The following is a 14,498-nucleotide window of genomic DNA, read 5'->3' on the forward strand; positions in this document are numbered from 1 at the left end:
AAAATAATCAAAGCTGTGTTTTCTGGTAGATTTACGGAAAAATCTGTTTTCATCAAAAGCACTTGAGAAACGGTGCACCTGGAGAGAATGAGGGAGGAAGGAGGGAGGAAGGAGGGAAGGCAGACATGCAAGAGAGAGAGAGAGAAAGACAGAGAGTCCCAGGAGGATAGTATAAGAGTGGAAAATATCAAAAAGAAGAGGGGAATGTGATGTGAGGGGAATGGTCTGTGTGGCAGACAGCTACCATGGGAAGAAAGACAGGGGGAGAAGAGGAGAGGTGGAAATATGTCTAGATTCTGGACTTGGTTGAGAATGTTTTTTGACAATCTGATCTTTAAATGTCCAACCTTATTTTGGGAGGATTAGAAGGATTGCAAGGGTCTTTTAATGTGACAATATTTTCTTCCCTGTTAGCAGTCTAGACAAGCCCTTGACAAGGCAAGGAGGCTGAGGTAGGCTACTCCCGAGACCGGGATGAGACCTCACATACGGAGAAGTTAGCAGACCTGGGTTCAAAAACTATTCAAAATCTTTGTAATTACTTTAACGTTGGCTTTAGCCTGCCTTGAGTGCCAGGTGGGCGGTGTTTGCAGTTTGAACTTTTCTATTGGTTCCATTGCGTCAGGCTATAGGTCAATCAGATCAAGCGTTAACTGGCGATTGCCGACACACGCATAGCTGATGTGTCATAGGTGTAACTCTGTTTGAGCTGTCAAATCGGTGAGCAACTGCTCTTGATCATTGCACAAAGCCACACCCGTCCCACTTGCATTAGAAGTTCAGAATGAGAAAGTGTAGGCTGTATGGAAATAGTTATGCACAAATAGAAAATCATTAAGCAAAATAACGATGATTACTATCATCCTAATCGAGGTGTAGATTACGCTTCACATTCCGGTGTTTGAAATGATCAACAAGGCTGCATGGGATTTCTCTTAATGGACTCCATGCAGCCAATGGCAATGTCCGGTTTCGGTATGATGACAGGAGACGCTTGTGGATTTGCTTGTGGATTTGACAGCTCTAACACAGTTCCACCTCCGAACCGCCAAAACAACCGCTATGTGGATCTGATTGAATCGAGTCCTTCGTTCAAGCAAGCCCAGTTAAAGTATTTGAAATGATTTCACATAGTATTCGAACTTGGGTCTGCACGAGGTAGTAGATGGGAGACAAGATCATTTATCACAAGACATTTCATCAACGCCCCCAAGGAATGTGGTCTGTTGTTTTAGTAACACCTGGCAGTAAAAGAGTAAAATAAAAATAAAACTGGGGGTTTGACTGAATAAGTGGGGGACTGATGGGAGGCGCGGAGCTGGCACCATGCCACGGGGTAATTATGTTGGGATGGAAGCCACAATGACATCACAGTCATGTTATGTAGGTCATCTCTGTGTGCATTTCTTGATGTAATGCAGCTTTGGCATTTTCCCCTGAATCAAGCCAAGAACCCAGGAGGTAGAACACTTGTGAGGGATGGAGGAAGAGGGAGGAATAGTTTGAAAGAAGGCACAACAGGTCCCAATAGAACAAGCATCCCATCAATATCTAATCAATCACCCCCATGCTTCCTTTCGCCCCCCCCCTCTCTCTCCCTCCCTTCTTCACTTTCTCTATTTCTCTCTCTGTCTCTCTCTCCCTCCTCTCTCTTCCCCCTCTCTCTACCCTTCTCTTTCTTTTTAGTCTGTCTATTCGTCCGGCTAATGATCGCTGAGGTTTAACCCCTAATGATTAGCAGCTGCATTTCTCCGCGGTCCGCAGAGGTCTATCCATTCTAAAGGAAAACAACTCCACCATTTTGACATGAAACCAAACAGAAATAGCACGTAGTTAGTCTGATGCCGCTCTCCCACCGGCTTCGCGACCAGCCAGGAGGCTTTCAGCCAGACATTAAAGCCCAGGGAGAGCTGACTGGGGAACGGGGGGGGGGGGGGGGGGGGGTGGAGGCGCCCACTCACCCTGCGGACGTGATCCAATAACACCCCAGCTGGTCCAACCCCCCCCCCACCAGCTAGTCTCATCTGTTCCCCTAAAAGAACAATGATCACCTAAGTCCTCTGACAGCTCTGATTACCAGTGCTGGGGCACAAGAGGCCAGAGAGCATGGCCCAGTGTAGGATATACACACGTGGGATACATTTCCCTGTGTGTGTGAGTAGGGGTGTGTGTATGTGTGTCATCACAACACTGACATGATGATATCAAATGACACTGAGTGTGGCACATAGATGCAATAGGCATGTAATGTACAGTATGTAGCTAATTACCAAGTTATGACTGTGTGTAATATCAGTGAGGGAACATATAGGATCTCTATAGGGGGAAACGACCCTCTTGCTCCTGTCCCATAGGGGCTTCCATGGAGCTCAGGAGATAAGAGGAGAGATCTATCTACAGCCAGTGGAAAGAGTCTCCCTATAGGTGGTAAGCCCTGGTGGAATCCCTGCTGACACATACACACACACACACATACAGTAGAGAACAAAGCCATAAACTCCCTCCCAATGACAACAGCAACAGATGTAGAATCAAACTTCAGTCAGCTGTTTCCTAATCCCATTACTGTACAGTTGATCTGGAGTAGAACAGTAGTAAAAAGTTATATGTACAGATATGCCACTTAACAGACACTTTTATCATAAGCGACTTACAGTACATAATTTGACGGCATTGCAGAAAAGTGATCCTGCAACAGTGTGATCTAATTAAAATCCTACATCTGTAGGGCCAAAAAGAAAAACTGTACTGCATCAGACACTAGGAGTGAAGTGATGGAGGGAATAGCTGACCACTGACGTATTGTAATGTACCTAAGCCATGTGGGTCTGAACAGGCCTACTAAACAGAGCAGCAGATGACTGGACAGCTGTGGTGGATTGATAACTATCTCCTGGAGAGCAGCGCTGAGCCGCGTTCTTTGAGTAGTGAGAGAAGATCAAAATTAGAACGAAGGAACACACACACACACAGGAAGGGAAGAACTGGAACGCATTCACACACACACAGCCATGTGCACAAACAAGCTCACACATTCACACACACTAATTTATGGCCTGAAAATGACCTGTATGAACTTGGATTACGATAGATAAACAGAGGGAGAAATGAGGAGATATAGCCGGAGGGAGTTAAAAGAGAGCAAGAGTTATGTCAACTAACATCATCATGTTGAATATCATTTCCATATCTCACTGTTAGGGTCAACCTCTAAAACCAACACTTAGTTTGTCATGGAAGAAAGGAGTCGGATTTCAAATACAAGAGGATGACAGAGACAGGAGAGAGATATGAGGAGAGAGAGAGAGACAAGATATACATTTGCCACAAGGGTGGGAGAGGACAATGAAGGGTATTTGGGCCTCTTGTCAGACCAAGGAGATGGCCAGAAAGAGATGAGTAAATTGAGAGCGCTTATAGAGGAGAGAGAAAGGAAAGCGACAGGAGAGAGCGATGGAAGGCAGAGAGAGATAAAGAGAGAGGAGAGGGAACGAGTAGGGAAGTCTGTCTGTAATTAATAAAAGGGCTGAAATTAAATCCACACTAACCTGCTTGATTTGTTTCCCAGGCAACTCCAGTGGCTCTGCTGGAGGGGTTATGGGCTCAATCCCTGTTGTTCTATTGGATGATAACACATGGAGAGAGCTCACAACCTTTCCATCAGGTGTCTGTTCTCTTTTAAAGCTCTTTCCCTCTACAGATCATCAAGTATGAGTTCCTACCACATGAATCACATGCTAGCTCCGGCTCAACCACAGGGACATTAGGGGGGAAGATTTATGTGGGAGAGAGAGGAAGAGATTGGCGAGAGAGAGTGGTTTAGGGGAAAGAGATGTGAGTGAGGGGGAGAAAGGAAAGAGTGCAGGAGAACAAACCAGCATTAGGGGAGAGGGAGGTATGACTGGATCTATAGGGGAGAGAGGTGGAGGAGTTATTGGGGAGAGAGGGGAGAGGTGGAAAAGGTATGGGGGAGATAGATGGGAGAGGTTGAGAAGATATGGGGGAGATAGAGGGGACAGGTTGAGAAGGTATGGAGGAGATAGAGGGGAGAGGTGGAGAAGGTATGGGGGAGATAGAGGGGAGAGGTTGAGAAGGTATGGGGGAGATAGAGGGGAGATGTTGAGGAGGTATGGGGAGAAGTGGAGAAGGTATGGGGGAGATAGAGGGGAGAGGTGGAGAAGGTATGGGGGAGATAGAGGGGAGAGATTGAGAAGGTATGGGGGAGAGGGGAAAGGTTGAGGAGGTATGGGGGAGATAGAGGAGAGAGGAGAAGGTATGGAGGAGATAGAGGGGAGAGGTGGAAAAGGTATGGGGGAGATAGAGGGGGAGGTGGAAAAGGTATGGGGGAGATAGAGGGGAGGTTGAGAATGGGGGAGATAGAGGGGACAGGTTGAGAAGGTATGGAGGAGATAGAGGGGAGAGGTGGAGAAGGTATGGGGGAGATAGAGGGGAGAGGTTGAGAAGGTATGGGGGAGATAGAGGGGAGAGGTTGAGGAGGTATGGGGAGAAGTGGAGAAGGTATGGGGGAGATAGAGGGGAGAGGTGGAGAAGGTATGGGGGTGATAGAGGGGAGAGATTGAGAAGGTATGGGGGAGATAGAGGGGAAAGGTTGAGGAGGTATGGGGGTAGATAGAGGAGAGAGATTGAGAAGGTATGGAGGAGATAGAGGGGAGTTGTTGAGAAGTTAAGGGGGGGAGGTTGAAGACGTATGGGGGAGATAGAGGGGAAAGGTTGAAGAGGTATGGGGGAGAAGTGGAGAAGGTATGGGGGAAATAGAGGAGAGAGGTGGAGTTATGGGGGGAGGATCAGGGGATAGAGCTCAGTGCAGGAAGCACGACCAGCATTAGGGAAAATGACGTGGGAGGTATGGTGGAGAGACAGCGATGGAGGAGAGAGGGGGAAGAGGGGGACTGGGGGAAGGACCGCAGGGAGCATGATGCAGTGATTAAGAGCTTGAGGGAGAACATGGGGAATGTGTTGAGGGGAACAGTCAGCGGGGGGTGAGAGAGAGTATTGAGTATTGAGCAGAGACATCAATCTAAAATGAAGGAGAGAGAGCAAGGGGAGAGGGAGGTATGACTGGATCTATAGGGGAGATAGGTGGAGGAGTTATTGGGGAGAGAGGGGAGAGGTGAAAAGGGTATGGGGGAAGATAGAGGGGAGAGGTGAAAAAGGTATGGGGGAAGATAGAGGGGAGAGGTGAAAAGGGTATGGGGGAAGATAGAGGGGAGAGGTGAAAAGGGTATGGGGGAAGATAGAGGGGAGAGGTGAAAAAGGTATGAGGGGAGATAGAGGGGAGAGGTTGAGAAGGTATGGGGGAGAAGTGGAGAAGGTATGGGGGAGAGGGGAGAAGTGGAGAAGGTATGGGGGAGATAGAGGGGAGAGGTTGAGATGGGGAGATAGGGGGAGAAGTTGAGAAGGTGTGGGGGAGATAGAGGGGAGAGGTGGAGAAGGTATGGGGGAGATAGAGGGGAGAAGGTATGGGGGAGATAGAGGGGAGAGGTTGAGGTATGGGGGAGATAGAGGGGAGAGGTTGAGGACGGTGGGGGAGGGGAGAAGTGGAGAAGGTATGGGAGAGATAGAGGGGAGAGGTTGACGTATGGGGGAGATAGAGGGGAGAGGTTGAGGACGTGTGGGGGAGATAGAGGAGAGCGGCTGAGAAGGTATGGGGGAGATAGAGGAGAGCGGTTGAGAAGGTATGGGGGAGATAGAGGGGAGAGGTTGAGGAGGTATGGGGGAGATAGACGGGAGAAGTGGAGAAGGTATGGGGGTGACAGAGGGGAGCAGTTGAAAGGTATGGGGAGATAGAGGGGAGAGGTTGAGGACGTATGGGGGAGATAGAGGAGAGCGGTTGATAAGGTATGGGGGAGATAGAGGGGAGAGATTGAGGAGGTATGGGGGAGATAGAGGGGAGAAGTGGAGAAGGTATGGGGAGATAGAGGGGAGAGATTGAGAAGGTATGGGGGAGATAGAGGGGAGAGGTTGAGAATGTATGGGGGAGATAGAGGGGAGAGGTTGAGAAGGTATGGAGGAGATAGAGGGGAGTTGTTGAGAAGTTATGGGGGAGATAGAGGGGAGAGGTTGAGGATGTATGAGGGAGATAGAGGATTGAGGTCGAGAAGATATGGGGGAGATAGAGGGGAGAGGTTGAGGAGGTATGGGGGAGAGTTTGAGGAGGTATGGGGGAGAAGTGGAGGAGGTATAGGGGAGATAGAGGAGAGAAGTGGAGAAGGTTTGGGGGAGAGGTGGAGTTATGGGGGGGGGGGGGGATCAGGGGATAGAGGCTCAGCGCAGGAAGCACCGACCAGCATTAGGGAAAACAATGTGGGAGGTATGGTGGAGAGACAGCGATGGAGGAGAGAGGGGGAAGGGGGGGGGGACTGGGGGAAGGACCACAGGGAGCATGATGCAGTGATTAAGAGTTTGAGGGAGAACATGGGGAATGTGTTGAGGGGAACAGTCAGAGGGGGGTGAGAGAGAGTATTGAGCAGAGACATCAATCTAAAAGGAAGGAGAGAGAGCAAGAGAGAGAGAGAGAGAGTATTGAGTACACACACAATGAAATTGAGTGGGGTAAGTCTGAGCAAATTGGGCTGGAGAGGATGTACTCATGACATCAATCTTAAACGACAAACGAAAGAAATGCAGAAGAGTGTATAAGCCAACTTCAGGTCTTTGCAGACCAAATAAGTGATGGAGATGGCGATAGAGCCAAAATACACCACAGGGTAATTCCCGACCCACTTCACACACCATATATCACTCATCCAGTCCTTCAGTCGCTCCCCAGCGCAGCGTTCCCTATGTACCTTATATTAAATCTTCTTCCACGAAGTCGCTCCATAAACACGTTTCTTTATTCAATATGCAGATGAATAAATCACAGGGAACAACTTTCCCACAGAATCCAAACAGTTGGGGAATTGGCCAACAGTGGATAGGGGTCAGGGTTCTCTGTCCGTTCTGAAAGGGGCGGAGTGAAAGTGATTGTTTAGACAGTACGTCTGGCCCCATTGTACACCTGATATACACCATGTTTTAAACAATGGTTGTGATACAACTGAGAGTTTGTCTGTGCAAAAATGATTACACAACCATTGTGCAGTGTCTCGGCGAAGCTTTTGTGATTATTTTTGTGCAGAAAAACTCTGTTGTATCCCAACCGTTGTGTCGAATGTGTTGTATATCAGTTGTGCAATCTGAGTGTGTATGGAGCCCTGATTAATTGGACAGGGGTCTCTGTCCTCTCGGACTGCAGAACCACAGGGGTGGATTGACTGATGGCTGGGCCAGTACCTCTGTGTACATTGTGCCGGAGTTTATAACAGTTATTTGACAGGGACAATGCACATCGATCAACATCACTGTAAATGTGCCGGATGTAGCAAGCCTGATCATTTTAATCTGGAATCCCTGATGCAGTGTGTGATGTCCATTACTTGGTTCCCAATCCCAATGTGATCCCTAGAACCTATACTCTATGCCCTTGGGTCCACCCGTAGACCCCTATGCCTTATGCCCTTGGGTCGTCCCCTAAAACTTATGTCCTATATCATTGTGGAGATCTGAGAGGATTGGATAGTTTTAACTAAGGGCTCGATTCAATCAGATCCGCTTTAGCCAACATTTGCATAGCGGTTGTTTTGGAGGTATGGGGAGGTGACACTACGAGGAATTGGCTCGAGGTAACGTGCACGGGAGGCAGCCCCAGAACTCTTTTTTGGGGGGGAGGCGCACGGGGAGATTGGCGGAGTCAGGTAGGAGACCTAAGCCAACTCCCTGTGCTTACCGTGGTGAGAGAGTGACCAGGCAGGCACCGTGTTTTGCAGTGAAGTGCACGGTGTCCCCAGTGCGCCGCATAGCCTAGTGCGCTGCATCACAGCTTTTCGAATCGGCCGGGCTAGAGTGGGCATCGAGCCAGGAGGGATGATGCCGGCTCAGCGCATCTGGTCTCCAGTGCGTCTCCTCAGCCCGGGTTATACGGCACCAGGTGTCCCCGGTTCGCCAGCACAGCCCAGTGCGGTCTGTTCCAACTCTCCGCACTTGCCGGGTTACAGGGGGTATCCAGCCAGGACAGGTTGTGCAGGCTCGTTGCTTGAGACATTTTTATGTCTCTATTTTGGTTTGGTCAGGCCATGAGTTGGGGTGGGCATTCTATGTTTTCATTCTGTTTTGTTCTGTGTGTTGTATTTCTATGTGTTTGGCCTGGTATGGTTCCAAATCAGAGGCAGCTGTCAATCATTGTCTCTGATTGAGAACCATACTTGGGGCGGCAGGTAGCCTAGTGGTTAGAGCGTTGGACTAGTAACTGGAAGGTTGCAAACCACTGAGCTGACAAGGTAGAAATCTGTCGTTCTGCCCCTGAACAGGCAGTTAACCCACTGTTCCTAGGCCGTCATTGAAAATAAGAATTTGTTCTTAACTGCCTGTTCCCACCTGTGTTTGTAGTTTTCTGTATTGCACCTTGCGGAACTGTTTGTTTGTTGTTTTTGTTCTAGTGTTTGTATTTATTAAACGTATTATGAATACTTTCCACACTGCACCTTGGTCCTCTTCTCCTTATCCCGACAACATTCGCTACACCTAGATTAAGTTGATACGACAGTTTAGGGGGGGGTTGGTCCGGAGTTGGAAAATGTAGCATCTTTCACCAGAACCAGATTTTTCCTGCGATCTAGAGCCATAATCATTATGGTTATTCTATGCAAAAATTTAAATTAAAAAAAGGTCTATTTTTCAGTATAATGAGCTGATTGGTGGTTCTTATTTATTATTCTTTTTTTAATAATAATGTGTGTGGGGAGCCTCCCGGGTGGCGCAGTGGTTAAGGGCGCTGTACTGCAGCACCAGCTGTGCCATCAGAGACTCTGGGCTCGCGCCCAGGCTCTGTTGCAACCGGCCACGACCGGGAGGTCCGTGGGGCGACGCACAATTGGCCTAGCGTCATCCGGGTTAGGGAGGGCTTGGTCGGTAGGGATGTCCTTGTCTCATTGCGCACCAGCGACTCCTGTGGCAGGACGGGCGCAGTGCGAACCAACCAAGGTTGCCAGGTACACAGTGTTTCCTCAGTACATTGGTGCGGCTGGCTTCCGGGTTGGAAGTGCACTGTGTTAAGAAGCAGTGCGGCTGGTTGGGTTGTGTATCGGAGGACGCATGACTTTCAACCTTCATCTCTCCCGAGCCCATACGGGAGTTGTAGCGACGAGACAAGATCGTAGCTACTACAACAATTGGATACCACGAAATTGGGGAGAAAAAGGGGTAAAAATTAAAATAAAAAAAATTGTGTGTGTTCAGCTAGCTAGATAGTGTTCTGCAGGTTTGCCACATGCCTTGTCTTGACGAAGACTTCCTGCAACATTTCACACTTTTCTCTGCTGCTCAAAGTGTTTCAAGCCTGTGCCGTTTCCTAATCCCAAACGCAGATAATTACAGTGTAAGATTTCTCCTTGTCAAATAGCTAATAATGGGATGCATATGTTGTTGGAGCACAGTATACCAAAGACAGTGCGGGACATTTCAAGAACGGGACAGACCACAGCTGACTTTTCTGTCCAGCTTCCCATTGACAACATGACGAGCCCAAACCTAAAAACAGAATCTTCCCTAACCTAATTTTAACCAATTCAGAAATGAAAAATCATTTGCACATCAGCCATGTCCCATTAGTTTCCCCCATCCAGAACATACAGTCTTCCTACAACATAGGACACAAACATACTGCATCCTCTCTGTGAGTTGGTGTTGCCACCTAGTGAGCAAATGTCTAACTGCAAATATCTTCTCAGTATCCAGTACAATGTGAAGTACAGACCTACAGTAATATGGGAAATTCTGAACAAATTCAACATAAACATTTATTCAAACAATCATCAGATCCAGAAAACGATATAAAAATAGCAATACAACATTTAAAAGTTCATCGTTATCAGTAGATCAATAACTCAATCACAGGCAGGAGATCTTGCTGGTACAGGTTAAAAATGGACATTTCATCTGATAAAAGTTGATAGAACATATGTCTTATAGGATCTCTATGATAAAGACCATATGGCTGTTGAATGTTCATAATTATAGGCCTACCCAAACATGAACCGTGAACTGACCAAATCAGATAGTGAGCGCTTGTCTTGGTGTTGGCATTGCACACATTGGGCATAGAGGGCCTCCATAGGCCCATAACCACAAGAGCATATAATACAAACACTGATAATAGTGTACATTCCAAGTCATTGTGGGTAAAATAAGTTGATATACCAACTCAATCTGCCATTGACTGTGTAGCATTGAAAGTCACTGGGGTCACTGGAGTGTGTCACTGGCGTTCTATCAAACACAGCCTGGTCCCACATACAGATCTGGGATCAGGCTAACCAAAAAAAAGGCTTCACAGTGGGAATCTGTCCACTTGCAATAGCAAGAATCTTCTTAAAGCTTACAATCCAATGCTTTTCAAATCCATGGCGGGGACTGTGCAAGTGCACACTCTGAGAATAGTGTGGAGAATGGGGACACAGCCCTACAGTGAAAATCAGAGTGGGGGTCATTGGGGTGTGTTGTATCAAACACACTAACAAAAGGCTTCACAGTAGGAGTCAAACCCTTTTGTCTGTGACTGTCCATTCACAGGCTTCACAATGAAGGCTGCTGTCTGAGCAGACAGTACAGTGAACTGACTGTGGTTCCTGTAACCCAGCCATCTGTAATCCCACTGTCAAAGGCTGCTGTCACAACCTGTCATCCTACACTGTGTCATCTTGTCTAAGTCTCTTGACTCTTTCGTCTCTCTCCTTCCTTTCATTCCCTCTCATTCATTTATTCATCCATCGAGCCATTAATTCATTCTGGTCCCCTCGATCTTTTTACCAGTCTAGTTGGTCAGATCTAAACAGGCCTTTCCCTTCTGCGCCCGACCCCTTCTTTCTTCTGCTCTGGAGGAGGTTGGGAAGAGCGGGACGAGGTGACCGGGGGGGTGGAGGAGGATGGAGGAGGGAATGATTGTCGAGCGATAAGCTCCTTGAAGACAGAACTCATCTGGCGGCAGACCTCCTGTGAGATGAAAAGAGGGAATACGGGAGGAGGGAGGAGGGGGACAATGATGAAGGGAAGAAAAAAAAGAGAAGAATAGAGGACAGAGATGTTTTTCTTCACTGGACCGGAGTGGAGTCCCTCTAGCGTGGTCGCAAACCTCTTATTATGCACGCTTAGTGAGTTCAAAAATGACAACAGTAATTGCAACAGCTGCTGCCGGTAATTACAGAAATAAAATATTAAATATTAGCTTAATGAAAAACATGTCAGACCTTGTCAACCTGAACTGTTATATCTTCACTGGATGACAGGTCCTGGGCTCTGTGAAAAACAGAGAGGGTAAAGAGGGAGGGGAGAGAGAATTTCAGTTCCCCCGCTTAAGCTTATTTAGGTCACTACAATTTATGACATTGAGTGCTAAAACAATAACTAGTAAAAATACCCTGTGAATATCAGAGTAGATGGTACATATTACTACCAAAGTAATACAGCAGTGGATGCAAATAATTGACTAAAACAAACTATTTTGCAATGAAGGTCTACAGTAGCCTCAACAGCACTCTGTAGGGTAGCACCGTGGTGTAGCCGGAGGACAACTATTTCCGTCCTCCTCTGGGTACATTGACTTCAATACAAAACCTAGGAGACATGGTTCTAACCCCCCTCAATAGACTTACACAGTAATTATGATGACAACTTCCGGGGGACATCCTCTAACCGATCAGAGCTCTTGCACATGAACTTAAAATGTTGTCCACCCAATCAAAGGATCAGAGAATGAATCTAGTACAGAAAGCATAAGCGACAGCTAGCTATCACTGCAGTGCATGTGGTGAGTAGTTGAGTCAAAGAGAGAGAAAGACAATAGTTGAACAGTTTAATTAATTTCTTCCTAAATGAAGGAAAAGCGAGAGCGAAAGATAGTGTGAATTTTTTTCACTTTCAGTTTCACTTACTTTGCAAATGCAGCTAGGTAGTTTAGCCTACTCAAACACCCTGCTCAAACAGAGGAAGCTATTAAAGCTAGCTAGCTATGACTATGCAACACAACACTGTATCTGGTTTCCTAATTTATTGCCTCTGGGGCCCGCCATTGTAAGTGCTAAACTGCTTACTGACTGTACACTGTAACGTTACTGCATGATTGTAGTGAGTTTACTAACGCGTTAGTTCTATTATCTATGTTGACTATGATGTTACTTTAGCTAACATGGTGACAATGATGTAGGCTGTGTGTAGAGGTTATGATATGGTTTGGCTTGGAGTGGTTTTTTCGCCATACTGCTGATGTGTTGTGCATTGAAGTCCACAAGCGAAGGGAAAAGGTGAGAGGTGGAGATCACATAGATGCGAGAAGGAATACAATCTGGCTGCTATGAAAGTGAACTGGGTATTCATTCCGCTGACTCTGCTGAAAAACTTTTCTTAAACGGAAGCAAACGGGACAAAATTGGAGTAAACATACCTGAATTTGTCCAGTAGAAACTCGTTTATAACTGTTGGATTAATGATTACACCCTATATCATCTAAACGCAGGCAAGAGTGTGCAAGGCGGTATTGAATGTGTCACTGTTTGTCACCTCAAATTTCCCCTCGACCTGTGTGGGACTACGTTATAAACTTCATTCATAGGCTAGGTTGTAGCAACCTCATGATGGGTGTAGGGAAAATTTGAGTATCATGTAGTAACCTAAACGTATTACTGCTACATTGAACTGGGTGAATGCAATTCTGAATAACAGTCATCCAATATGCTGTAATAGTAAAAAGGCAATGCTCATGGAAAAAATTCTTCCTCTCATCTTAAACGGCACTGACCGCCACTGGGCTACAATGTGGTTTAAAGTCTCAGTAGTACAGGTACCACAGTAATAGGTGAAATATCTTTGATGGTACTTGTGGTGTTATTTGCATATTGCATCCTGATTGGCCATATACTGTGGGAATGTAAGGGTTTACGAGGAAAGCATATCTCTCTCTCATGTGGCTCGTAATGTGAAGCAACATGAAGTTAGCAATAAATGTGCCTTCATAAAGATGCACCGTTAGTAGTTATTTTACTCACATACAGACAGGTTTGATTACGCGACATGGTGTTAGAAGTGGACTAGAACGACTTACTAACAGAGTATAGCTTACAGCACCTGGTTGAAAGCTTTTGGGGGGAGAATCGAGGAGGCTATTCAGCATGGAAGACATTGCGGGAGAATCTTCACAAATCTATCGAGGAGAACCAGGTAAACACTCTCATGTACTGTATGAGAGAGGACGTCTTGTGAAACAGCATCAAAGTTGCCTGCGAGGTGACACAGTAATAACAAAAGAATGAGCTAGAGCGCAGGAAAGGTTTTCACCAGAGCGGAGGAACCCACGGACTGGTGCGCCGGCACGGTGGTTGTCCCAATGAAGAAGAGGGACATGCGGATATGTGTTGATTTCACCAGTCTCAATGAGTCAGTGTGTAGAGAAAAATACATACTTCCCACTGTCGAGCAGAACTTTGGCTCACTAGCCAGGGTGAAGATCTTTCACAAGCTCGAACTGAACATGGGCTTCTGGCAGATCCCGCTAGCCGAGGAGTCAGTTAAGCTAACAACCTTCATCACGCCTTTCGGACGTTACAACTTGAGCAGTCTGTCTTTTGGCATCGCTTCAGCACCTGAACACTTCCAGAACAGAATGGTGACAGAGGTCACTGAAGGCCAGGAAGGTGTGGTCTGTCACATGGGCCAAACTCAGGAAGTGCATGATGCAAGACTTCATGCCGCATTGCAGAAGATGGAAAAAGCCGGCTTAACTCTGAACATGGGCAAATGTAACCAGTCAAAGGAGGAAGTGAAGTTCCTGGGCCACATCTCAGACAAAGGAGTACAGCCCGACCCAACAAAGACAGAGGCTGTCAGGAAGTGCGGAGCCATCCAACATCAGCAAGCTACAGAGTTTTCTAGGATTTGTGAACCAACTGTGAAAGGTCATCCCTCTGCTTGCAAAAAAGGACGAGACCTACTCTCAAAGATAAAAACCACTGGTACTGGGGGAGCCTTCAAAGAGCTGAAGGAGGAGCTGACGTCCACACTCGTGCTAGCCCTGTACAGCCCAAACAAAGAGATCAAGGTGTCAGCCGATGCGTCTTCCTACGGACTAGGAGGAGTGCTGCTGCAGAAGAAGAGTGAGGAATGGAGACCCGTTGCCTACGCCTCCTGGTCTCTCAACGACCGAGCAGAGATACGCTCAAGTGGAAAAAGAAGCTCTGGGGCTGACATGGGCATGTGAAAGTTTCAGAGACTTTTTCATCGGTCAACACTTTCAGCTGGGAACTGATCACAAACCGCTCCTGAGCTTTCTGGGGAACCAACCCTTGGACACCCTTCCTCCACCAATCCAACGCTTCAGAATGAGATTATGAGATATTCCTACAAGATTGCTCATGTCAGTAGAAAGAGTCTGTGGATTGCAGATACGCTGT

At 47.1% G+C, this 14,498-nt stretch overlaps 1 protein-coding gene across 3 annotated transcripts in view; it reads right to left on the reverse strand.

The window, feature by feature from the left end:
* Positions 1-9,839: 9,839 nt before the first annotated feature.
* LOC135528510 (SLIT-ROBO Rho GTPase-activating protein 3-like) overlaps positions 9,840-14,498 on the reverse strand; it is a 23,507-nt gene continuing 18,848 nt past the window's right edge. For all 3 annotated transcript variants that reach the window (XM_064957637.1, XM_064957636.1, XM_064957638.1), the window contains 2 exons: positions 11,304-11,352; positions 9,840-11,049 (listed from right to left, as the gene is read on the reverse strand). In XM_064957637.1, coding sequence (XP_064813709.1) covers positions 10,885-11,049; positions 11,304-11,352 — 214 coding nt within the window. In that variant the 3' untranslated portion in view covers positions 9,840-10,884. The remainder of the gene's footprint in view (positions 11,050-11,303; positions 11,353-14,498) is intronic.

This window comes from Oncorhynchus masou, chromosome 33 (genome assembly GCF_036934945.1).
Source record: "Oncorhynchus masou masou isolate Uvic2021 chromosome 33, UVic_Omas_1.1, whole genome shotgun sequence".
NCBI lineage: Eukaryota > Metazoa > Chordata > Actinopteri > Salmoniformes > Salmonidae > Oncorhynchus > Oncorhynchus masou.